The following is a 27680-nucleotide window of genomic DNA, read 5'->3' as shown; positions in this document are numbered from 1 at the left end:
TTGTTTTTTGAGAAAATGTGTGATTGTAATCATTTCAATGCAATGTTTCGTGTAAATAAAATACTTTTTTTTTTTAATAACATGTCTGGACTTATTTGCACCAAACAGCAACTCTTAAAAACAGCTATAAACAATCTACAGAGAACAGTTATATATTTTTTTACAAATCAGTAAAGAACAGGTTTAGCAGCAAACATGACAGTAAAGCAGTAAAAAAAAAAAACATTTGTAAAAAGAAATTTACTCTCACTCAACATTGGTGCTGCTTTTTAACTTCAGGTTAGAAAAATTACAAAACCTAAATGAATGTCGGCATCATGCTGAGGGTACTGATGGCACAACATGGAGGAAGAAATGAAGAGGACAACTTAGAAACTCTTCAACCTACCTTCTTATCCGCAGCTAGATGATTGACACTGAGTGTTTCGGCAGAACAAAGATTCCCAAAACATTGCAACTGGTTTGGTAAGGATTTTATCCAACTAATATTAAGCTTCATAAATGCTTTAGGCCTCAACATTGTAAAACATTTCTGAAAAACACAAAATCTTACCAAGTATTTGTTCGTCTAGCCTCTAGTGCAAATATCTCAGTACCCTTGAAATAAGAGAAAACTAACTCAAAAGTAACTTTTCAGCAAGATATTAGCTTTTTTTTTTAAGTCAATAATTCATTAATATTGAATACAAGAAAGTTCTAGTTCCACTAGCAGGTTATTTTACTTATAAAAATGTTATAAGTGAAATAATCTGGAACTTTTTCATCAATATTAACAAATTATTGACTTAAACAAGCTCCTATCGCCTGCTTCAAAGTTTCTTGTAAGTTAGTTTTGCCTTATTTCAAGTGTACTAAGATATTTTCACTAGAAATACTTTAAGTTTGTGCTTTTGCTGTGAGATGATTAAAACCTGAGTCCTTTCCAGGAAACCAAACAATTTGAATGAATAATCTCATTTCTAATGATGAGAACAGGTCAAAAATGAAGCCAGGGCCAATTTTAATGGCTACAAAAACAATATAAATCTATATTTTATATATCGATATATTTCCGCACAATGTTAGCTTTATAAAATCCTTTAAGTTGTATCTTCAATCCAGGGAAAAGAAAATCCTTCCAAATCTTTATTTCCAAGCCCTAAATTATGTACTATTCAGATGAAACTTCTGATCAGCACCATATGTATCAGTTTAGCCTGATAGCTTCAAAGTTACATCCTGACACTCCAGGTTTTATCCTAGTTACAGCTGCTGCCATGCATTAACTAACGTGTGTGTCCTCCTCCTGCAGGCCTGAGCTCAGTCAGCGTGACACGTCAGCAGCAGCTGCTGCAGATAGTCCGTCGCCGTGCAGCTGGACGGCTCGTTGCGGCCCAGGAACAGCAGCCTGCGATAGCTGGCCTCGGGGACTTCGCACAAGATCCTGGAACAAAACCACAGCGAGACATCACGAAGCACAAACTTACTGGGTTCACACACTTTTCCCTCAGTAAAAAGCTAGTATTTTTCAAGCATTTTCAAGGTAAGTTTTCAAGCACATTGGAGATAAAAACAATCCAAGTATATTAAAAAAAAAACTGTTTCAATTCCCTATGCAGTTTCAATAACGTTGTTTGACATATAAAATATAAGAAACTTTTGTTTTAATCACAGATTAATAAGTAATTGAGGCCATTAGAAATGATAAATATTTATTACATTGGAACAATCCAAATAAATTGTGTTAAGGCAAAAGTACCTTAAAGCTCAAATCAAATGCTTAAACACAATATACAAAATATTTCTAAAAATGTTCCTGCTAAGTTTTCTGCCATTTAGCAAAAAGAAATAATTTAGATCATTCTAACTAACCTGAATCAATAAAAGCTTAGCGTGATTTAACTTTAGACATCTAGAAAAAAATGCACCCGGTTCAACCGTAAATAACATTTTCCAAATTCAAGCTTCAGACGTTAGATTGCACTTTTTTTTTACAAAAATGTCATGTATTTACAAGGATTTCATACAGAAATCAAGCACTTTCCATACCTTGAAATTCAAGCATTTCCATGATTTCAATGAACCCTGAAATTGTGGTTTCTTAAAAAAAAATTCTCAAAGTAGGAATGAAATAAAATTTGCATATTGATGGATTTCAGCTTTACCAGTCGTATAAATTGTCTGTGGTCCGTTCTGGCTTCACCTGCACCCACTGACCGATGGACCACATCCTCACCACGTTATCGTTAGAGGCGTCTTCGCTCTCTGAGTCTGGGTCAGCATGTGTGTTATGGATGTCCTCATAACACAGGAAGTAGCTGAAAGAGTTGAACACATAGTAAAAGTCACCTATTATACTTTCTTGAACAGGTTAGGATTGGCTTAAGGACTTAAGAAAACATGCTCATTACATTTTCGCCACAAAATCATTCTTCGATAATGAGATTTTGGTCTAGTCAATTCTGCCTGTTTTGATCTCCTTTCCCAATGAGTTGTTTTAGAGCCTCTTGTCTCTTTAAATCCAAATAAACTGCTGTTGGCCACGCCCCTTAGGCCGGGAGTTCCGCTTGGGTTGCCAAGTTAGGTAACGGTGGAGGACCAGTGGAATGTGACTTAATAATAAGGTGAGGTAACGGTGGAGGACCAGTGGAATGTGACTTAATAATAAGGTGGTATTTGAAACGGCTCATTTTCCAGACACCAAAAATATTAACAAGCTGCCATAAAACATCTTGGTGTTTTTTTTATGGACTTTTTTTTAAGAAGAAGTAGGAGTATAAAAACGAGCAAAATGTGAATTTTGCATAAAAGGTCTCCTTTAAGTGACAAATAAACACACATCAAATAAACTTTCCAGACTCACTAATCAGTTTGGATCTCTTCTTCTTCCTCGCTGTCCTCTCCTCTCCGATGATCCTCTTGGGGTCTCTCCACATTCCAGCGCATGCGTTTGTAAACTCCAGTGTCGACGCGGGACAGATACGGTGTCGGCTTGCAGTAACGGAAGGTGATCACCTTCATCTGGCCCAGCTGAACCTGGCCAACGCAGAAGTGAGATATGCTGGAGGGAGGCAGACAAAGGAGCACGAAGAGTTAAATGGCCTTAGGTGGTCACAGACATAGAAAATCAAGCAGATTTCAAATCTACCTCTTGGGTTCGGCCTCATCCAAACTGATGAGATCATGGCTGGCGTAGGTCAGCAACAGCTGCTCCAACCTGTCACACAGCTGCTGAGAGAAGCTCAACAGCTGCAAGCAGACAGAGCGGCGATGCAAAGTCGACATGTTTCACTCTGAAACGACTGATTTTAATCCACAGAGCTGCACATAGACAAGTTTCTGCTTATTAAATTATAATAAATTAATTCATATAATTCATTACAAATAATTATTGCAATAATAATTAATACTGCAATAATAATTATTACTACTACTAATAATAATAATTAATGTTATTATTAGCAATTATTAACTACAATGATCAATTAATTGTAATAAATTATTAATTAAAGCCAATAATTTTTTATAAAATTATAATTATAGTAATACCAATAATAATTACTACATAATTATACTAATTAATCAGTTTATTTATTATTGTAGGAGCCATTTCTCTATTTTCAGTTAAATCTTAGAATTTCGATGATTTAGTTTATTTTTATTTACTTACTTTCTGGTTAATTTAGAATTAGAACTTTTGTTTAATATTAGTTATTTATAATAGTTTTTTTTGCTAGTAACTTGTTTAATTAGTTAATTCATTTCAGTTTGGGACATGAGTGTTTCACAGTATAAATACGGAGGGCTTGGGTGGGTCTTTATTCACGTGGGGGGTCACGTGGTTTTTTACCAGTTACATTGACAGTCAGTCTATCCAGTCAGTCAGTCGTCAGTCACCTGGTCAGACAATCAGGTAGCCAAACAATAGGGCTCCTGTGAAGTTTGCACCATCTTTTACCTGCAACTATGCAATAAACAGACAAAGAACTGCATTTTTGACCTTTGATCTTTTTTAGAACTGCTTAAGCCAGAAAGCCACGGTGCTTCCAGTGGCTGTTTGAGTTGAATTCACTTTTGCTTTGATCACACTGAGGTCTCAAGTTTTTGGATTTGGGGTCTTTGGACAAATAGTCAATACAATTGTTATTTATTTATTATTAATTTTATTAAATACATCTTATTTAATCTAGCTTAATTAATCAATTTGACTAAATTAAAGTTCCTTATTAAAGAAATTATTTTAGACACTTCAATTGGGAGAAATTTAATTAATATTTGCTTATACAGGCGGTGCCGGTCAAACAAATCTAAGCTTAGGATCCCCACACCATTGGGGATGTTTTTTTTGTTTGTTGGGTTTTTTTTTGTGAAAACATTAGATGATACAAACTAAATGGCATTAAACATTAAAAAACAATTTCTATATTATTTTTTATAGTTGGTACATATATAATAAATGATGAAGCATCTGGTGCTGATCTGGTGATATGGGGGCCCAAATGAAAGTCTACTTAGGGTTCCAAAAAGTCTTGTGCCGGCCCTGCATATACAAGACTAGAAAACAGCTCTAAGTTTGAATTTTTAATGGAAAAGACCAACATAAAGTAGAATGTAGCCTATTCACAAAAAAGCTAAAGTGGACATAGTTCATAGAGAAAAAATAGCTTAATAAACTGAAATTATTATGCTGTTCTCAATAGCAACATAAAGTAAAATTTGGATTTTCCAGGAAACATTTACCTTTGAACAAAATTCAGCTGGGTTATGGGCGCACAGTGACACTGCGCTCCGACCTGTGGACTCCAGGTGGTTAAAATAAGGCTGACAGGAGTACAGCAGGCTGGAAACTGCAGCAGCAAGAGCCTCTCTGTCTAGATGGCTATTCCTGCCAGAACAAAAACCCAATGAAGTGAGAAAACTAGACAAATTAAATCAGTCTATCACCATCATCACTCCGACACTTACCCACTAACGAGGCTATCCTGCAACTCGTCCACTCTGCTTAAAAAGAACTGGAGCTGCAGCTGGAATGAATGCAAGTTCCCTGTCACCCCACTGACCTCTGGGCAGCTGAAGGACACAGACCTGCCGCAAGATGGCGCCAAAGCAACATCAGCCAACAGCGCCAACGGCTCGTCCTCTACATGGAAACAGAATATTATTTATGCCATTAATTTACTTTTTGGGAACTATTAATGTTCCAACATCTTTGAGAGAGCACAGTGTAGTTTCTGATGTGATTCTGCCTCATTTTATTTGCCAGCTGTCACAAAACAGAAGAGAACCAAGTAAATATACAAAACTAAAAAAGACGTTCTTATTTAACCCCACCTCTCGCCCGGAACATTAGCTGGAGATAGGCACCAGCACCCTTCCCAACCCTACTAGGGACAAAGGTGTTAGAAAATGGATGGATGGATGGATGGATGGATGGACGGACATTCTTATTTATGGCATTAATATTTTGGATTTTAAAAAAGTAGATAAAATTTTCAGATGTGTGATTCGTTGTCTTTACACTCCTTGTTATCAACTTTATTGCAATAACAACTATGGATATCAGGGTTTCCCCCAGAAAACTTGCTAAGCCTGGTGGTCGAGGCGCCGAGGCAGTCCACCGTGTTTTTGTATTAAAAGATGTTAAGTAGACAGGAAAAGTAAAAATATTACTGGGTAATTATATGTTACTGGAAAACATCGCCAGTGAAACGCTATTTAAACCCACAACTAGGCTTTTATTTTTTTATCTTTGTGTGAATCAACGCTCTTCAATTGCCCGGCCATTTGCCTATTTCCTCAATGAGGGACAATACGGGTTATTTCTATTCTAAATATTTAGACTGAAACTGAACACTTAATTCAACTGTAATGTGGCATTAAAATGAAACTAGAATGATTTATTCTCATATGATGGAACTCTCCCTCAGCTGTTTCTATTTCCATTTTATAAGGCTTTCAGGCTGCAGTACATATAGCTTCCTATTCTCATTGTTCATATCACTGGTTCCTTCCGTTATTCTGTTTCCTGGTCCTTGCTCCTTTTTCTCTGTCTTCCAGCAGTCATTTCACTGTCAGTTTACTTTTACTTTTATTTAAGTTTACTTGGGTCCTTCATTCAAACATAACAACACAAGCCTTTAGCTTTCTGTTGTAGTTATAACTGTTCTCATGTTCATAAGGTAAAAGGTATGAACATGGCAACAATAGGTGAAAGGTTCTGTGCTGCACCTTTCATCTTTAGCTGAGTAACTTTATTATAAAGTATAGCGACTCGAGTAAAATTTCTGGATACTCTACCCATTGTGAGTAATTTCACTGAATGAAAAACAAGCTTGTTATAACCAAAAAAATCGCCAGATATAAACACACTTGCAGTTTTTGTAAAAGTTTTCTACTGAAAAAAAAAAAAAGAACCTGAAATGTTTTTTCTCTTGCCTGATTTTGTAATTATGTTATATTTACATAAATTATTTTTATTTTGGTCTTTTAAAATACCAAAATTTCCAACTGTATATTTTGATTCATCTGATGTCATTTTTAAATATGAAATGATTTAAGTTTTGATCATTTTCTCAGTACTTGAGTAGCCTTTTCATCAAATACTTTTTTACTCTTACTTCAGTCATTTCTTGGATGTTTACTTTTTTACTTTTACTTGAGTAAAAATATGTTGAAGTTTAGCTGCAGACTACAACTTTGGGGGGCTACTCTACCTAACTCTTGTGATCGTTATGCTTTATTATGTTTTTTCTGAAGTATGCAAACTGTACAGTTACCAATATTTTTTAACAGTTATTATTAACACAGAAACAACTGGACAGTTTTTAATGTGTTTCACCTTAAATGACAGATGCATTAACAACAGCATGTGGTTCTACAGGTGATGTGAGCAAACCTCGGAGCTCAGGGTTTTGATGTCCCTCCGCGAACTCCGGCGCTTCTCCGACCCCGTCTTCTCGTAGCAGGTCTTTGAACGCATCCAGGGACGGAGACGAGATGTCCGTCAGAACCACCAGCTCGTCTTCGCTATCTGTCATATTGTCTGTCGGGTGTTAGCAAAAAAGCTCTGTCGAAAATTAAACCTCTGTAACTTCGTGCTAATTAAAGATAGCAAGCTCGTTAGCTAGCTTGCTAACAACAAAAAACGAAAAGAAAACAAAAGGCACGCAACACAAACAATGCCACAAATGTATACTAGGTGGATTAATTAGTAATAATATTTAAGAAACATTTTATACCCCTGTTACACGTGTAGTAAGTGTCTATTCACAAAGTAGACTGCTAGTTCCAAAATCATCAAATGACGTTAAGTTCGTTGCTAACTTTTTCCTCCTTTTCGTGGGTCGAAGGTCAAAGGTGACTGCGCTTCAAAGTTTTTAATCATAAGTAACGACACTTCATTATTTATTTAGAATAATTATTTGATATCCACAATTATTTGTCTTAGTTTAATTTTCATATTCATTAGAATATATTTTAATACGGGCAGAGCTAATTGCTTGGAAGTTACAAATGTCAATTCTTCAATGACGGTTCTAGATCAAAATTTACCGAGGAGAGTCTAGGAGAGTGGCAGAGATATTTCTTGTTCATTTGTTTGTTTATTTTTTCATGGAAGCGTAGTACAAAAGCACAAAACAAAAGGAAATAATAATAAAACAGGGAATTATTTTATAATTTAATCTATCAAGTGAGCCAAAGAGCCACTTGAGGCTCCACTGCAGCAGGTTGCTGACTCCTGATCTACCAGATGAAAATTTTAATCCTATCGCAGTGTGGTGGAAGTTAAAAGTGCAACACCCTAATTTTTTATTCATTATTGGGGGAGGGGAGAGGTTGTGCGTGAGTGTTCATACTAATCATATGTGACTGCCATTAGACTTCTTTGTGAACGGTTTATGACCCTAAAGCGACCCACTCACACAGATAAAGAATGTAGATGTCACACAACAGTGCACTGTTTACAGAAATAATAATGGAACCCCTGCTGCCGTCTATGGATCGATTTTAAAGTTGTTCAGCAATGGGGGTAGTCATGAGATCATGACAAGATAAAGTAGGCAGAGGAAAAAAAACAAATGTCCAAAGTGTCAGCACTGCTTGTTGTAGCCATTCTTTACGTCTTCTGGTGCAGAATGCATGTCTCACATCAATGACATAAAAGTCGAATAAAATGCAACATGGCCATTCTGACTGTGGATGCTTTGAAAACAATGAGATTCATATCAAATTTAGTACCACGTTTGGAAGTGGCACAAATAAAATTTTTTGGAGGGAGGTGTGAAAACATTGGTATATATTTCTGTGGTATAATAAACATTCACTAAAGCACTACAAAGGTTTTGTGAAAAGTTAATATTTACAAGCATATAAATATTTTTTAATAAATTTTGCATAATGAAATCCTAGTGACCCCTATGTTCACTTATTGACGTATTCTTCCTCTGTGTTTCCTTTAATTTGTGGGATACCTCAGGGCTCCATTTTGGGGCACATATTCTTTTCAGAATATGTGCCCCAAATGATTTATACTGAACAAATAAATCAGTTTTCTAGCAGAAAACTGATTTATTTGCTTATTTGCTGCCATTTGTATGACAGTTGTAATTGTCACTGAACGCACCTTGCAGTTCGTGGATATGTAAGAAATATTTGTTTTAAGCTGTGATGTTGCTGGTGCTTTTTATTAGCATCTTTTTAATATATATATGAGCACATTTTTGATGCAAAGTCATAGTGCTTTGCTCAATTTCAGAGAGTGATTGTCATATTTTGACTGGATTTGTCCATACATGAATTGTTTTGCTTGTACACCGAAAGGCTTGGTTTTGGTCTCATCTGATCAGACAATCTTTTTCCACATGTTTGTTGTGTCTACTACATGTTTCCTGCAAGAAAAAAACAAACTGGAAACCTTTCATCCTGTATGACGTGGTGACCTTAAGTGAAAAGGATAAAATTAAAATAAAATACACTTAAGTACACTAATATGATAAAATGTGAAAAGATTAATGTGATGGGAATACTTTAGTTTACTACTGTGTACATATTCTTCCTTGCTCCACTGGTGACAAAAATATTAAATTTGACTATAACTGTTTATCAAAATGTAACACAAGTTCTTGAATGAAAAGGACCCAACTAAATGTGAAACAGCAGAAGATCCGCCTGTAAGAAAGTTTAGCCTTTCTTTAGGTTAAAATAACACTCAAACCACAATGCAGAGGAACTACATGCAAATTACCCTGCCAATGATTGAGAAATGTCACATGCTGTGTTGTCATATTTTTTTTCATGCAACCAAATCCTTTTATGCAGGCTTTGATTAACTGTTGAACACTGATATTTTGAAATGTTTTGATAAGCTGAAATATGATTATAGAATACAATTACTATAATATTAGTTCCAAGCTTAAGAAGTTTGAAGCTGATTTAGTGTTTATGATTTCTGCAATATTTTTCTGGCACTTTCAAATCTTGAAAATGTTCTCACCTTATTCTTTTTATGATTCATTTTTAGTTAGAAAATAACAGCTTTTAGATTTTTGTAATACACCTTAAATTGTTTTTGTCCTACTTCATAATTGTGCTCTTCTTTGTGGAATAAGCAGTAAAAACACTTTTTCAGGGCACAACTGACAGATAACTTATTTCGTTTAGATTTCTTGTGCCGCTCACATATCTGTGCCGCCCTGAGCAGTGAGCCATATTACTCATATAAAACATGAACACTGCTCTGTGAACTACGCCAACAGCAATCTGAGGCAGATTTTCTTTTACATCACAACTCCCTCTTCATATGTGTTTTAATACTTTTTTCTTTTGTGTTTGACATTTTATAATGATGTCAAATAAAAGTGTAATAAATGAATGTGCTGTCTGTAAAACCATGCCAAGCTCTATGCATTTGATTTCTATTTGGTAACACAGTTTTTATGACGATTACAGGATGTGTTTTTACAGCAGAGTGTCAGGTTGCTGTGTTTCTGCTTCCTGCTTCCCTCCTGCTCAATTTTCATTTTGCAAATCAGTTATTCAAATGTGCTTCACTTCATCCATTTCAAACTGCTAGCACTTCCTTTATCTGCCTTTTGCACTCTGGCTTCAGTGGTGTAAATTTAATCTGTTACCTCAGCTGTCATTTTTCAATTTGACAGTCTTACGTTGACAAAAATGTATATTCAGCAGAGATTCATAAAACAAATACAGTTTCCCACACTGTTCCTTTGCACTACAATTTGATTATTTCTTTAATGTGAGATTTATTTGAAATAATTTATTTGGGGAAGTCATGCGACTGGAAGGAGAAGTAAAATAATGATAAACAACACCAGGCATATAAATTAGCACAAACACAAGCAAGTCGATATGAAACTGCTGAACAGGGAAAATAATTGTTATAATTTTAGAATATTTACAGTCTTTACTCAGACTGTAAACAACTGCACAGTGAGTCAAAACAATTTCAGCAAACTTTAAATAAGCCAAGCCTGCTGCAGCTGGTTTGGCCTTTTATTGATATTTCAAACATTTTCTAAGAAACTTATCAGTAAAATCAACAGCAGTATCAGTTTTATTCAGCATGCCTGTCCTAAAATACGAAATGCTGAAAATGTTGCAATCAGGCTTTCTTGTCATTTAATTTGGTTTGCAAAAGGAAATAAAATTTTATCAGCGACTGAAACACAAACAGATTATAGAGGGGTTTTTATCTTAGTTATAATATTTTGTTTATGCTTCAGTCCATTTCTTTTCAACACTGACCTAAATTCTATCGTTTAATGTATATTCATATCACCTACATTTATTTAAATTTCAGCAACTGCAATTTATCCTTCCTCAGTTCCTGTTTTGCTATTTCAGTTGTTGAGTCTGTTCTCAATTTTATTCCAACAAATTTTGAGAGATTTTCTACAGCAAACATGATTGTGTGGTTCTTATTATTTTTTAACCAGTTGACATAATAATAATAATAAAAAAGGAAACATTTTGGAGAACCTAAATTAAAATTAAATTAATTAAAGTAGAACCTGGTTTGCATGGCACTCGTGCATTTTTGTAAAGGAGAAGTAAGGCCTTGAAATGTCACTGCATCATTTTGTATCACAATGTTGACACATGATAGGCTTCCCTCGGAGCTGCCAGTTCCCACTTCTGAACAAATGGTTGAATTTCAACCATTGCAAAATCAATACCAAACAGTGAAACATGGAGGTGACCGCATCATCTTCTGGGATTAAATATTTGTCAAGGTGGATGAAGTTAGTTACAACCCAGATTTTGGGTCGAATCTGGAGATTTTGGGTTAAAACTGGAATTTTGGTCTGTCTGACTTGACAGATCAGCTTAGAAGCTTAAAATAAAGTTTTGTTTTTAAAAACACATCCACTCTTCTATAAATGTCCACACCAAACACAAATGATTTATTAATCCCTACACCATATGCATTATTTTTTGTGATTAATTGTGTGTTGTTTTGTTTAGGTTTTTTTGCCTCAACTTAATTTATCCTATTAAAAACAGTTAATTGGGTTTGAAAACCATTCTGTCACCTCTTGCACCTTTTTATTAACTTTTTTTTTTTTTTTTTTTTTTTAACTTCAAACTAGCTTGTTTTAATTTTAGTGAACCTGTACAGGGTTTGTGCTTGATTGGAAGTGAAAAATGGTTTTATCTTATTTTTTATGCTGCACAAAAAAGGAGTATTTATGGAAGAGGATTAGGAGGCAACAAGAAAATTTTTACTTTTATCTCAGACTTGTTTGACCATAGTCACAGTTCCGAGAAAAATTTCTGAATTCAATCTCAGAATTCTGACTTTTGTCGGGAAGAGTCAGAATTCCAAATAGAAAAAAAAAATTGTTGAAAGAATACGACTTCTGAGAGAAAAAAATATTTCTCAAAATTAAAACAAAAAAAAAAATCCAAGAGAATAAGGAATTATGACTTTGGTTAAAAAAATTAAAAAATAAAAGAGAATCAGAATTCCGAGGAAAAAAGGCTGCAATCTTCTTCCGTACATATTTCATGGCTGTATATTTTGAGTGTCCTGTCACGCTCAACAGTTGCTAGCATAAAGGTTGCCGTTGGCAACGGTCGCTCCTCCGGGTCACCTGACACACCCGGGCGCGTTCCCGCCACCCCTCTTTGGACCAATCAGTCTACGGTTCAGTCTACCGTCGGGAGCGCGCGCGAGTGCGTTAGCTCCGTGTTTGTACTGCAGCCCTCCTCTCCTCACACACAGTCGCCAGGCTGCTATAAGGTTGGAAAGTGTTGTGCCTCACAGTCCGGGTCTTCCTGCTCCAAAACAAAGAAAATCGCCCTCCGTGCTGCCCGACTTTAACCGGATCCCGTGTGACATTTGACGGACACTCTTGCTTTTTATTTCCCCTCATTTTGCTTGAGTGAGCGGCTTGTGAAGGGGCTGACAGGCGGCTTCTTTCCCCCCTTTTCCCTCTTCTTCTTCTTTGGAGGTATGTGATACATCCAGGAGACTGAGGCGTGTTTCACGGATGTTACCGGGAGAACAGGAGGAGGAAGGAGGCTTTTCTTTCATTGTGGATGCGCCTCACCGGAGGAGAGCTGGTTTTTCTCGGGGCACTAGCTAGCTGTTGCATGGCAGACACGTTAAAAACAGGATGGACATTGAGTCTGGAGCTGAAAAGCTTTATTTTAACGTTGTGACGTGAATTATTTTTAACCCCGCACTGACAGTTGCTTTTGGGTTTTTTGTTTTTCTTTTTTGTGAGGTGGCGGCTAAACGCTGGTCAAACACACCGGGAAGGAGCAGCTCAGGCGCGGCCAGGCGAGCCAACAATGCGGATTACCTCCTGACTGTTCGCCTTTGTGTGCTCACACTGCAGAAAGTTTCAGATAAAAAAACTCGCGGGACGAACAGCCACTACTTCCTCTGCTGCTCCGTTCATTGTCTCGGAGAGTAGACACCGTGTCACACCGTGGGGGGCTGTAAATCCTCACACGTGCACGGGAACTCTGTGAATCTGCGTGGAGACTAGACAAGACTCTACAGGGACAGCAACCATGGCGAACGACTCAGTCCAAGTAAGTTCACACCAACAGGGTTAAGTGTCCTTCTGATTCGCAGCAGTGAAACGATCAATTGATCAGCTTCATCTTCAATTGACATGGTTTAAATGGCAAAAATAGATTGAAACCACATCCTTTTGATTTTGTTCTGACTTATTATCTTAGGTGAACAATACGGTGGGTCCAGTTGCATTGCAGTATCAGTGGTATATGTTTTTGCTGTGGAAATTGAGTCTAAGTATTGAACATTTACCAGAAATATCCCTAGAAATGTATGTTTCAAGTTGGAGTTTTAGAGCTTTCTCCCCACTCCTGATCTCAAAATCCAATATGGCCGCCTGGCTAATAAAACTTGATTCTACTGACCAGTACTCTGGGTCTCCCTCAGAGTATTATAAGCCATCTGACTTTACTTAGGCTTTACTTACACCCCCAACAGGCTAAGAAAATGGCAAAGTTTATTAATATATTATAGTTTTTATATTATTTACACCAGTAAAAGTGCTACAAAGACCGTGTCCCTTTGGTGACACGGTTGAAAGCATATTTTCAAATTTCCTGTCAACCTTAAAAAAAATTTAACACAAAAACACGCCACCCCTACCACTGGGCTTAGCATGTTTTCTGTGGGAAACCCTGAGTACTGCATGGGTCGGTGTGGTTCAGTACACTATTTTATGGTTCGTATTCAGGAGAGCATTTCCATGGCCAGTCATACTAGTGCGACTACAAACTAATTCCATTGAATTATATTTAATGTTTGTATTTACTTTGCAACTAAATAATGCCAGAATTTGAGTACCACTAAAGCAGCCTGAGAATTGTCCGTGGTACTTGTGCAACAGTTCAAGAACCTGCGTGATTAATTGAATTGATTTAATTGAATTTTTGGTTTTTAAAGATTTAAATTTTGGAAAATTTAGATTTTTATTTTCCCCCATCAGTGCACTCCTTTGGTTTCCATAGTTCAGAGTGATGTCAGCACTCCCAGTGCCTATCATCCTATTTGACAAGCATTTTTACAGCTTCTATTTATTTGGACTTTGAATTCAGGTCAACTGTACAATGAATTGTTAGGGCTGGGCAAATATATATATTTTTTTTAATTTATGAAAATAAAGTAATAGTATTACCAGAATAAAGTCAGAATTTTACCATTCAGTTATGAGAACTCCAACACAAATAATAATTGTTAAAATGAGGGATGTTGATCATCTTGTGAAGATAATACTTAGTAAAAAAATTGAAATACTTGGCATCAAATTATCAGAACTTTAAAACAATTGTGCAAATGACTGAATCTCTCGAAGAAAGATCAACAGAAACTGAACTGGTTACTTCAAATTCTGGTGTCTATTTAAGCTTTTTTGTCATTAAAACAACTTTTGTTCCTGGTAAAAATGAATCTTTTTCTGCTAATAACATGACTCTTCTCCTAGATAAACAAACATTCTTGCAACCTGTCCCTGATACTCTGTTGTACAACTCAGAGAAGGGTTGTTTGATTTCTATAATTTCCTTTTTCTAAAAGAAACTGAGCAAAAAATCTAATAAAATCTATTATAAAAACAATTGATATTTAATTTTTTAGCCACATCTCCCATCTCTAGCCCACTCAGATTGTGCAGTGGGCTGAACAGAGTCACCTTGGTGTTGTCCTGTGTTGCTCATGCTGTAATGCTGCCTTCCCATTCTCTTTGTGCTCTTAAGGTTTTCTGTGTACTGATGCAGAGGTTAAAGGCAGGCACAATACTGGTATTTGGGGTGAAACCACTCAAGTTTCAGCCACAGTTCACTTTGAGTGCATCTTCCAATAATTAAAGACAACCATGCTTCTCCAAAAACAGCTCAGCAACATTTAGATATCTGGATCTCCATAATCCAGAGGCATGTTTTGCTGAGGCATCATGCAGGTGTTGAAGGGTTTACTCTGCAGTCATGCGTTTCTGTGTGTAGTTCACGAACATCAATGCTGCTTAGCTGAATGAAGCAGGAGGCAAGTTGGCCTTTGTGTTTTCTATTATTAGAAGCAGCCCATTGTGGAAAGGGGAAACGTGCGAAAAATGCAGAAGAGGGAACAAAGTGATGTCGGCTGCAGCACGGAGTCACTCTGCTGGTGTGCTGGGTGGATCGGCGCATGGTGTGTGTGCAGAGTTATTGCGTCACCAAATGTTGACTAAACACAACAGTTGTTTGCTCACTTTAGTTAGTTCACATATACCTTATCTTTCCAGCATTACAGCCGATCCTGTCTCGTCGTTGATGTCTTAACTACACTCTGTTGAAAACCCTTTCATTCAGAAAGATTTAATTTAGTTTTCAGCTACAAACACAAACATATGTCAGTGATAAAACAGCTCTCCTTGTTTATTGGCCTGCCTTTAGTGCGGTATGTTATATAGCTGCTTTGAAAAGCTTTTAAAGGCTCAGTTCCGGATTTGATGCCTGTGGAGTTGTGCCTGTTGTCAGAGCTCCTCATATGGAAAACAACTGAGATGGAAAGTATTCGCCAAGCTGATACAGCCACTCTATACTTACCTTCTCCTTTAGCCACATCTTTATATCAAAGTCTCAATGTGTGCCTTACCATGCAATAAAGATATGACTTCACGTAACAAGACATCTCTTTTTAGGGGTTGGGGATATGGTTTGATGTTTTATCACAATATTTTGTGTTACTACTGTGATAACGATGTAAGTGACAATGAGAACAATTTAATGGTTCTTTTTTAGGTAACTATATGACAGACTATGTGCCACATAATGGCAAATTTTGGTGGACAACAAATTGTCCCGGATATTACTACAATAAATGTTGTCATTTTGAGTCAAATTTCAACTAATGTAACAATAATAATGGTATATTAATGCAATTATACACACTCAAATATATTTAAAAAATGACATCTAAAGAATATTTATCACTGGAACTAGAACAAGTTTTATGTTAATTCACCTACACCCACTCAAAGTAAAAAGAAAAAAACGTTTAATTTCTAAACAGTTTTTAAGACTGGAAGTGGAAGATATTTTAAATATACAACTTAAGTAAAATATATTATTGAGTCTCTGTTACCGAAATTGCATTTGAAAAAATAATCATTCAGCTTAGACAGGGAAAACAGGCAAAAGCAGCAGTCTGGACTGTTGCTAAAAAAATAAAATAATAAAAGTCCAAACTAACTATTTCATGCTGGGTATCAAATGTTTGCAGTGTTTATCAAATTCCAGCTTTATATATATATATATATATATATAAGGGGAGCTTCTCTAACGATTGTTTTCCAATTGAAAATTATTGGGCTCATTTTAATTTATCATGCGATTTAATGATTTATTGCTTATTGTGACAGGCCTATGTGTCACAGCAATAATGGCTTCACAAACACAAATACTGTTATTTAAAAACATTCATATTTGTAAGACATTAACTTAGGACACTATTAACAAACCTAAGTATGACTTGTATCATTGAACTGCAAATCATACATGAATTAAATCGTATTTTCAAATTTACTGAGATTTATCCATGCATTCATTGGATAAACAGTGGAACTAACAATCCTGACAATAGGGACTGTTTTTAATTGGAATTTATCATAATAACAAAATTCTTACCATGATAAGGAATGTATCACAATAAATGATAAACGATACAATAAATAATCACCTCTACCTCTTTGGCTCCTATAATATTATTGCAATATGTTTAAAGGTTTGTTGTCATAATATAAACTGGGGTTCTGAAGGCTCCAGGGTGCTGGTGTTATTTTGCATTTGAGTGCCAACACCAGGCTGATGAGGAAGTGACATTTTCTCGTTGGACCGGTTCTGATCAGACTGGGCAGCAGCGCTGTGACTGAGATAATTTTGGGCTTGCCTGTGTGGTTGTGTTTGACAGTTTTCTACCTTGTGAAAGCCTCAAGGGTTTGTGTAATTATATTAGCTAGGGCTGTGCGATTATGGCATAAAAATTTAATCTAATATTTTTTTCATACCAGATTTTATTTTCTTGTTTTTTTTTCTAAAAGAAATTACAAATGAAGGAAAACATTTTCAAAAACTGACCTTTAATTTAATCGTTCCTTCTGTGAGTTGTACAATGGAGTTCTTAGTTATGAGAATATAGTCATTATATTAGCAGAATAAAGATGGAATTTTACCAGAACGCCTTAAAATTACCAAGTTACTACAATTTCACATATGATCAGTCTGATTTGAAAAGGTTCATAAATAAAATCAGTAGTAGTAAATGTGATTTTGAATCTCCTCCATTGATTTTGTTAAATTATTTAAGAATAAATCTGTAAGGGGAGCAAATACTTTTTCACAGCTCTGTAACTAGTGGGTAGCTTCTTGGAGCGTTTAAACATGAATCAGGCAGAGAAAGACCATTTATTTGCCCCCTTCAACATTAAATAGCCCCCAATAGAGCCTGACTGCGTCACACATCCTCAGAAAGGTCAAAGGGCAGACAGGAATGGAATGGAGAGGACAGATTTCCCTTTTTTATGTTTTTTTTTTTAAATCATGAAGTATGAGAGCGCCTCAGTGAAAGTTGTTGCTTTCAAGAGTTGAGAGATTTCGTGAAACGTATCACATTTTTGCCTTCTCAGACATACTAATATAACGAGCGTTATACACATACAGAGTCGGATACTCCTGGGAGTCCATAGGAATATTTCCCATAAGCCTCACCATGACGTAAAGACACAGTTATGCACACAAAGTGGGGTTTCTCACTGCTGCCTCAAGGCCGTGTTGGCAGACGATCCAAAGTAATAGATCAAAAAACCTGCGAGGGAGACCAGACAGCAAATACATTCCTCACTGTCAACTTGGTCTTCTCAGTTTAATAAACACATAATCATTTTGGCTTATAAAACATACAGAATAAATGTGCATCATTATCAGGTGTGTAACGATACCTGAAACTTTCAAGATGAAACGCAACATTGACTTCACAAGAACAAGATGAGACATTAATATTAACATTCAAGAAAATTTTAAAGAACAAAGCTAAAAAAAAAGGCTTTTATTCTGCATTTTTATTGATTTTTGTGACAAACTCGACATTTCTTTTGATGTATTCAAATCGTTGGACGTCGTTTCAACAAGGGGCGAAACGATTAATCGTGATTAATGATTAATCGTGATTTATCGTTTGCTTAAATAATCATTAACTAATTTAATAATTATTAACTGGAGTATACAGACTCAAAAGGCGATTTGCTGAAAGAATAACATACTCGGAGCAGTAATTAAGCCAGAACTGTACAAATATTATATGCATTTTACATTAAAGATAAAAAAAACTCACTCCTGCCTGTATGTCTTTTATTTAAAAAAAAAAATCGATTTGATTAATGGGATAAAAAAAATTCTTAAGCCTCTTATGAAAATTTGTATTCACATTGTTTGGGAAAAAATAGTGGTTATTGCCATTTCAGAATTACACAATAATATCACAATGTTATTTTTCCTAATATAGTCAGGCATATTTTTTGTGGCGATGTCAAGGACGGCAAAATTGAAGAAAAACAAACATGACCCAACTTTGGATCTCAATAAAACTTTCTTTAATCTCTTGTGAATCTAAGTGCAGATTTTATTTTATTTCTAAAGTTTCCCTCTGTTTTTTGGTCAACTGCTTAACCTATTGTGGAGTAGCTTCAACCGGCTAGCTGACAATATGTTTGTAAGAAAAGAGTAATGGAGCATATTTTACCAGTGTGAACTGGAGATTCACACTGTTATATAATGAAGCATTAGCATCAACTTATAAATCAATGTTGATGCATGATTCTGAAGATGGATGACACCTTTAATCCAAGCATTCCTGCACAAACTAATAGGGCAGCTTTGTTTGTCAGACACTTGGATGTTTGAGGAGATATTTATCCGTCGATACCTCACACATTTTGCCTGGTTAACTTCTTGAAAAGCAACACTGTTGTCAGATGATTACAGCTCAGATGAGAGACGTATTGATTCGGGGGGCGATGGTGGGGGTGACGGAGGCCGCTATGCCGACGATGAGGCCCTACAGGCGCAGGAGCACAATAGTTTGTATTGTCTGATAGCAAAAGCCCAGATCACATTTAGTTCACTGTGAGTTCATTTTCCTCTTCCTGTCTGTGTCATGTTGGTGACCACACCCTCAAAAGCCAACCCAGCTCCCAGCGTTGTCACGGTTGTAAATCCCATTAGACTGTCTAGATACTGGTGAAGATCTTGTGTTGATTTTATGTTTTTGTTGTCATTGGTCAGTCTCCATAAGCTTTTTGCTGTTTTTATTTTGCAATTCACATCTTTCCCTTACTTGAAAATTCCCATGACCTCATAGCCACATACCCTAGCATTCCAGTTTCAGATGCACCCCCCTCTGCTTCCTTTGCCCCAGACATATACAGAACCCAAAAATATAACGTGATACAACATCCTCCTGTATCACCATTGGAAACCAGCAGACGAGGAGGATGGAGGAGAGCAAATGGGTCAGGGTGCGTCACCCAAGCAGACATTTTCCAAAAATGTCATCTGTTTGGGTTTTTTAATCCCAGAAGGGGATTTGGGTTTTACATGCTGAAGTTTTGTCTTTATAGCTGGACATGGTAGCTTTTTGCTGATGGAAGTTTTACTGTAAATGCGTTACTCATAAAAAGTCCAAACTTTTCCAGATTCATCTATACAGAGCACAAGGGAGGAAAGAAAGAAAGAAGGAAGGAAGGTAGGACAGAGAAGAATGGATGAAAGCAGTGACTCAAAGAACAGAGAATGGAAGTACACAAGGACAGAGATGGAAAAAAGGAAAAGGAATTATGCCAGGAGGAAAACCATTAGGAAAGGAAAGCAGGAGATGAGGAAAGATAAGGAAGGAAAAGTCAAAAATATGGCAAGAAAAGACGAGGAAAAAAGAATGAAAATAAGGGAGAAAGAACACAAGGATTGGGAGGAGAGTAGGACAGAAGGAAAGAAGCATGGACACAGTGTTAAAGAAAAGGCAGCGTGGAATAAAGTCTGGAAGTACAAATATTACCATATTTTTCAGACTATAATTCGCCCTTTTTGTTATAGGTTTGGTCTTTTTGTTATAGGCTGGTCTTGCGTCTTGTAGTCAAGAGCGACTCACTTATGTTTTTTTTTCTGTTCATGACACATTTTTTTACTAATGCGTTAAATATTAATTTATGCTGATGGACATGAACCAAAGATTAAACATTACTATCTACGGACTGAAAGCTAGAAGGTCAGAGCTGAAGAAACAATTCCACAGCTGGGTACACATGACCTGTGCTACCTTGTCAGATTTTCCTACAGTACCACTTCTTTGTGCTGTCAAATTTGCAATTATACAAGCGTACGTCTTTGAAAAGCAGAAGTAGTGCCTCCTGCGGAACCAAGAAGAATGTAGTAACTGGTTCGTGAATGGTATGTCATCAACGAAACATTAGTCTTTTCCAGCAGCCATTGTAAGCACACAGAGCAGTAAAACCAGCTGACCAAATGTGCTGGAGATTAGCTTGGGCTTCTAGGTGACAGGCTGGTAACAGGTTACGAGGTAATAACCTAGCTAAGTGAGGGGTTGTGCCTGCTGACTTGTTATATAACATTCCAGAGGTTTTTCAAACGTCTCATTTTCACCCAAAAAACATGAACTTAACGCCAAAACAATCGGTCAGTGGGGTTTGTTTTGTAAGTGTTTTGGACTGTTTTTTAGAAGCAGTGAAGACTCAATTGGAAGTACAAAAACATGTAAGATGTAAATTTTCCATAACACTTTAACAATTTCTAAATAAATGCGACTTGTACTTCAGTGCGTCTTTAGGATTGTTTTTCCTCTTCATGTAGCGACTTGCACTCTTGAGCGCTGTACATATGGAAAATACAGTATTCCATGTGTCAATTTTCTCAGATAGACACAAATTTCCAGGATGTGTAGGAACCCTGTGTACATATAAACACAGTAAGTCCCTCTCCCTCGCTTTTCTTTTAGCCCTAATCCTCATTATGCCGGTGCCAAGCGGCCCGGGGCAACATGCATCGATCCCATCCTTCATCGCCCAGTTCGGCCGTCCAGTTTAAACAGCCACTCGGTTAAGTTGATGCTTTGTGAAGCTGTTGGGGAGCCACAGCTTTAAGTGTCTTTAGAAAGTCTGATATCAGCCACAAACCCACCTAACGTTATGGATGGAAAGATTTCTGATTGGATAGTTGCTTGACTTTCAACGCATTTTTGAGTGAAAATTAGTTAATAGCATTAAGCTTTATCACGCCATCAAATTGGACTCAAAATTGAGATTTTACGGAAGTTCTTGCAGTTTTAGAGTCTTGAAAACCGAAATGATTGGGATTTGGCATGTTCCCAGTTGGATTTTATGTCAAGTATTTGTGGTCTGACTGCAGGATTAAAGGAAGCGTTGAGTTTTGTGTCCACCTCCCACCATGCCAGCTTGTGTTCCCATTATTCTCCCCACATTGTAGTGTTTCAGTCATGACTGTTCCCCCTCAGCAGGGGGTCAGCTGGTAAACACCTCATTAACAAAGCAGCACCAGAACCCTTAATGGATTTAACTAGGCCTAATTTGTTTAACAGAAAGCAGAAAGTACCAACTAACAGCCTCTTTTTAACTCAAGGATGGCTGTTTGAGTGTTTATTGATTTTAGTTAAAATGTTCTTAATTATTTCCAGAAGTAGTTGACATAATTGATGGTATGAGAAACCATGACGTTTCTTTTTTCTCAACCATGACACGAGAGTATAAACATTTCAAGTTTATAAATCATTTAAGCAGTGAATTTTTTTTTCTTTTTTACTCTTTTAACTTGAAACAGAAATCCAATGAATTTATTGTCCAGCAAAATGTGTTATTGTGAGAGGCCTAGAACTGCATTATATTATTTTATGTAAATATTGTGATAACTATCATTTGAGATATGATTATTTTTCTTAATTCATTCTTTCTTGTCTGTGCTTCCATAACTCTGTCAATGAAGAAGTGCAGATTATTTCCACCCAGCCCCATCAGACTAGTGGCAGTCAAATAACTGGTGGAACTGCGCATCTGCTGAGCTCATCACATGAATTACTTTTCAGCTCAACGCGCCCAAGAAAGATCGTAAACTGCATAAAGGAGAAATGTTGTTGTGTTGGAGGCAGAGTGTCAGATAGAGTAGGACTGTCTTAAAGGGACGGAGGCCCAATTTCAAAGCCTCAAATGCAAAGACATGTTCCACTGAAGGCATGTTTTATGTATACAGCATTTTTATCACAATTGAAGGTAACATAGTTAGTTAATAGTGCTATAAAATGGTACCAAGTACCTGGAAAATACATAATACCACAACTTTAAGTTTTGGCAAATTAATTTGTTGCCTTTAATATTTATCTACTTTAAAATGTGAAAAGATGGTGGCTGTGATCAACCAGGGACAGAACGAGGCCCCGGTTTTTGATTAGAGGAATCTGATGCAGAAACTAACATGGTATGGATGCATTTTTAAGATAGACAAAGCACGGAGAGCATTTGGAGAGCAAGTATGAGTACGTTAACGCTGAACACAGTGTGGGAAATCCCCCCCAACAAATTTGGCACATTGCTTCAGGTGAATGCTGAAAGTTGTAGGCCACGCCCCTTTGGTTCCACGATCCCAGCTGCATCGTCAGAGAGCGCAAACCTCTTGTGATTTTATCAGATCAGCCTGCAAAGATGTGAATGATAAAAATGATCCGTAATGGAGGCTAAGTGGTTGTTTATTACCGGACAGTGATTTGAAAAGGGGGTTGTCAGTCACTCTCAGTTGTTCATCTACAGTTGTGAGCGTAAAGTGATCCACCATGTTGTCCGTCTGTTATCTTTCCCTCCCCTCCTTTCTCTTGTGGCCTCTCTTGCTTTCTCTCCTCCTGCTGTCCAGGCTGTGCAGCAGCTGCTCTCTGTCCCTGCTGCCTCTGCAGACCTCTTCTCCATGTTTACCACTTTGGCTGGTTGGACCTCTGGAGCCGTTCTCCAGTGGGAATATTTACAAGGCAGACTTTTTTCGCTTCACGTTGACTAAACATTTGTTGACTAAAAGCGACTAGTGATAAATTCAGTTGTAATTTAATGGGTTTTTTTTAGCTCTATTATTTTATATTTTAAAACATACTTTTTGAAAAGAGAGTAAGAAGTATTCTGAGATCTTTGACAGCAGTCCAGGCGTCCTTTATAAAAGTTTGTCTTGAAGGGTGTGTGCTCGTCTTAGGCCATTTTGTTTGCGTCATAAGCGGGCACGGTGGCTTATAGGTTATAAATAGGGTATGGGAGCTATTAACGTCCCCTTCACAAACAATCCAGCACATTACAATAGGCTGGAGATCCAGTTGTGCTGATAACTAAACTCAGGCCTAAACGAACGGATGGTTAGATAGCTGGGTGGAGCTGCAAGTCTGATTACATGCAATTAAATCAACTCATCACACAGGAATACCTAAATATTTGGATTTGACACTTAAAATAATGTTCTAAAGTAATAAATAGTTTTGAATGTAAGTAAACTCAATGGAAATGCATCTTATCGTCTTGTATCTTAATGGAAATGCTCAAGGATAATTTGATTTGAACACATCTGTTTCAGTGGAAATGGGAAAATTAACTCAAAGACCCTTATCTGCATCTAAGCCTGAAACAATTAAGCAATTAATCGCATGATGAATTAAACTGAGCTTGACAATTTCCATTCTGATATTTTTTGTTTATAGATGCTACGTAATCCCATTTATTAATGGTTTGGGTTGTGTGTGGTTTTTGTTTCCTTTTTATTTATTGTTTTTGGTTGGCATGTTTTATTTTGGTTATTTAAAAATGTTTAAAATGTCTTCCAGTTCTAGTGTGAAGTGTTTTTTTTTACAAAATTAAACTTTATTTGCCCTTGAAACGTCAAACTTGCACTATTATAGGTCAAACAAACTTGAAAATGGTCTCAAAACAACAATATCGCAATTTATCATCTAGCAAAATTTGTTTTTATCTGTATCAATTATTCTTCTCAGCCTTCCATAAAGACAATCCCTTTACAATCATACTATTTAATATAGCTCAAAATGTGATCATATAGAAGTGGTTCCCAAAGATTTTCTGGGCCCCCCTATAGACAACAAAATCCCCCCCAAAAAGAAAAAACAATCAACTGGTCACACACATCGTTCAGCCAGACATAAACCTATACACATATTTTATTTTCAAACTCCACTGAAATTTATTTCACACTTCAGGTTGCAACAAAACTCACTACAAACTATCTTTACAGTGAAACACTTTTGTGTAACTGATTTAGTTTTTTTTTCATTCATCCATACTGCTTCCTGCGCCCCCCTGCAATGACACGGCCCCGCACTTTGGGAACCTCTGTCATATAGCAACTTTTTTTTTCCTTTCTGGAAAATACATTATGGATGAGCTGTAAAAATGTTAGCATTTCTGCATTATTTCAAGTCCATGATGTGTTAAGATAAGTCTTTTCTCTTGCCAGTCATAAGCTGTTTAATTATTTATCACCTGCCAGATGGAGCAGTGTGAAAATCTGGGCAAGTGGTTTTTCTTGAGTGGTGTCAAAGTTTCATGAAGTTCAAATGACTTTATCACATTTTTAGACATATTGTACAATTTTATCTTGCATGTTTTGCCCTGGACCCGAGACTAGTGAGTTCAACAGTTGATCGGACTGGTGCCTTGCAGCAGAAACATCCTGGATTTGAATCCCTGGGGTTTTTCTGCATGACGTTTGAATGTGTGCGCTCTATTTGTGTACTCTGGCTGTCTCCCACAGTTCAAAATCATGACTGTTGGGTCAATTGTTCACTCTAAATTGCCATTAGGTGTGTGTGTGTGTGTGCATGGTTGTTTGTCCTGTCTGTCTCTATGTTGCCCTGTGATGGACTGGTGACATGTCCAGGGTGTCCCCCACCTACCAGTCAATGACAAATATTTATTATTCCCGAGTTTGGGTGATGTTTATGTTTGAGATGTTGGTGCGTAAATAAAGAAAGCGGTTGCTCAGCCAATTGAACCGAACTGTAATAAGCTAACTTATGAATCTGGCTTGAAATGACAGATCAAGTCCTTCTGGAAATTTGATTTACCGTATTTTTCGGACTATAAGCCGCTACTTTTTTCCCACTCTTTGAACCATGTGGCTTTTCTGTGGATTTTTTTTTCAACCACAAGGGGGCTCTTTAGCAGGAAGTGAATCATTGGAAGTCAAAGAAGAAATTAATTTTCATTTAGAACAAGCACATGCTAGCAGCAGACATGACAGAGAAATGTTTTCAAACTCATACTCCCTCATCATGGAAACAACACGAAGACGTTCATATGATGCAGCTTTTAAGTTGAAGGCTACCTATCTGGCAGTACAGATCGATAGCTGCTGCACGTAAGCTCGGCGTGAACGAATCCATGGTTCAGCGTTGGAGACGCAGGGCTCCATTTATTATGGGCGTCCTTGTGGCAAACCGAAAGCGGCGGAGATACTAGCGGCTTATAGCCTGGTACGGCTTATATATGTACATTTCCTGTTTTTAAAAAAAAAAAAACTTTGTAGATGCAGCTTATAGTAAGGTGGATTCTATAGTCCGGAAAATATGGTAATTAGACCACTCAAGGGTGATCAAACCTTTTCTGATTTGCCAGGGCTTCTCATATTTAGTTCAATGTGTTTTGGGTTGTTTTGGTCTGCGTGTGTTTTGTTGACATCAAAGGATTCGGATCCTGCCGAGTAAAGTGTTACTGAAAGCATCTTCATAAAAGTTTTATAGCCGCCGGAATCAATTTGTCGGCGTTGTCATGATGTCACAGATAAAGAGGCTGAAAACAGGATGTAACTAAATCATGAAGAAAATGTTCCGAAACCTGTTCCAATTGCTTACAGGAGGGTGTGATCGTGTCTTTACCAGAGATGTTTGCCAGATGTTTGCCAGAAAAGGTGGAGGTTAAGAAAAACAAATTGAGTCAGAGCTCTTTGAACAGCAGGTGTTTTCAGATAAAACAACGTGCTGCTTAATGATTTTCCACATATGCCCACATTTCAGTGTAAATAACTAAACAATATGAACTCATAACGTGAATACACAAGCCTGTGTGAGGCCTTGATTCTGCTTGTGATCATTTATGAGACTTTCCCACAGAAACACGTCATTTCTGCAGTCAGAAATCAGATGTTCTCCTGCACCGGTTCTTTTATTTAGCACAAAGTATGCATGCCATCTGGTTTTAGTCAGCCTCCACCATCTAAGCATTAATCAACAAGCCCCACTGTAGCGTGTTGAGCAAATGATGATATTATATCAGAACCACCACAAGGTGTTATCTCATCTAAAGTCGAAGGTAGTTTTGGTGTTTGTCTCCTCTTCACATGCAACTATGGTGACACAAAGTGTTTTCCCTGCTGACACCATTTGTATGTCTCCACTTTGTTTGAAGCTCTAATTAAAGTGAAAAATGAAGTGTGGGCTGCGTGATTAGAGATTGAACTGAAATGCTTCTCTCCTTCACACGTAATTAAGCTGTTATTACTCAGTCATCATTCCCAGATCTATTAAATAACCTGACTTAAACCAACAAAAAATAGCATGAATCATTTAATTTAAAGAGGATCACATTCGCTTCCCATCTACCATGAAACCAACTTGTTCATTTTATTCCTGTCGCAATATTTCCTAGCTAAAATTCTCGTTTTATATTATCTTTAAGTCATTGTGGATTGCTCCGTGTGAGATGGTGAAAAGCAAAATGCTTTTAACAATATTAAATGTTGGGATATTCAGATTAGGAGCAAATGATGTAATAGGTTAAGCCTGGATGACTTTTTGTTCCTTGTGACTAAAATGGCTCTTGCACAACAAAGGTGATGGATTTTTGGTCTTTTTATCAGCTGGAAGCTGATGGCTGTCTGTGTCCAGAGAGAAACTGCTTGCAACCATAAGGTTGTGAGTTTGATAGCAGCTTAATTTCTGTGCCTGATGAGAAACTGTGACTGGTGATAAGTGCTGTACAATTAAAATCAAGACAAAGTAAGTTTAATTCATGAATGGTTTTAATTATTCTCTAAAAGATCTGCTCCAGTTAATGTCATCAAGTTGCACCCCTGTTTAAGAAATTAATTCAAACATTTCCATGGCAATGTTGCTACAATTCAAAGTACTGTTAATAGGCCTGTCGCGATAAACGATAAATCGATTAATCGTATGATAAATTAAAGCTATCGACGTCATTTTAATTATCGGCACTATCGTCTCTTCCGACCTTTTTCTCTTTCAGCTAATAAGACTGAATGAAAAAGGGCTCAACTCCGGTGCTCTCCACTGACTCCTCCCTTCCTCATTTCCTCAGTGTAAAGCCCAGCGGACGTTACACGATCTTAGAGCTGTCAGCCGATTGTCGGCTCATTTTCAAAACCTGACAGACCACACATTAGCCGACAGAAATCCTAGGTATAACGGTTCGATCGGGTTCGTTCCTGCCGTGTGGTGTCCAACAATGGGCACAAAATAATGGCTACAAGTTCAGTGAACTAATTTTAAAACCAGGTATTAATCAATGCTTTACTACAATCTACCTGCAATGCATGTTGCTAGTGTCAGCGTAAAGTCCTGACTGAATGAAAATCATTAGAACATA

The 27680-nt window shown here is 36.9% G+C and overlaps 2 protein-coding genes across 2 annotated transcripts in view; one reads left to right on the top strand and one right to left on the bottom strand.

The window, feature by feature from the left end:
* Positions 1-803: 803 nt before the first annotated feature.
* On the bottom strand, positions 804-7574 carry c5h19orf67 (chromosome 5 C19orf67 homolog). The gene is given in 7 exon segments (XM_032563891.1): positions 804-1423; positions 2145-2297; positions 2843-3040; positions 3128-3300; positions 4720-4864; positions 4945-5119; positions 6875-7574. Coding segments are annotated over 7 exon segments (1110 nt in total). The 5' UTR covers positions 7017-7574; the 3' UTR covers positions 804-1299.
* A 4606-nt stretch (positions 7575-12180) lies between these two features.
* The window catches only part of pkn1a (protein kinase N1a), a 64079-nt gene continuing 48579 nt past the window's right edge, over positions 12181-27680 (top strand). Inside the window, exon 1 of the mRNA XM_032563067.1 lies at positions 12181-13041. Within this exon, the coding sequence (XP_032418958.1) occupies positions 13021-13041 (21 nt within the window). The 5' untranslated portion in view covers positions 12181-13020. The remainder of the gene's footprint in view (positions 13042-27680) is intronic.

Source organism: Xiphophorus hellerii, chromosome 5 (assembly GCF_003331165.1).
Source record: "Xiphophorus hellerii strain 12219 chromosome 5, Xiphophorus_hellerii-4.1, whole genome shotgun sequence".
NCBI lineage: Eukaryota > Metazoa > Chordata > Actinopteri > Cyprinodontiformes > Poeciliidae > Xiphophorus > Xiphophorus hellerii.
The sequence above is the reverse complement of the archived record's forward strand: the minus strand, read 5'-3'. Positions and strand labels throughout refer to the sequence as shown.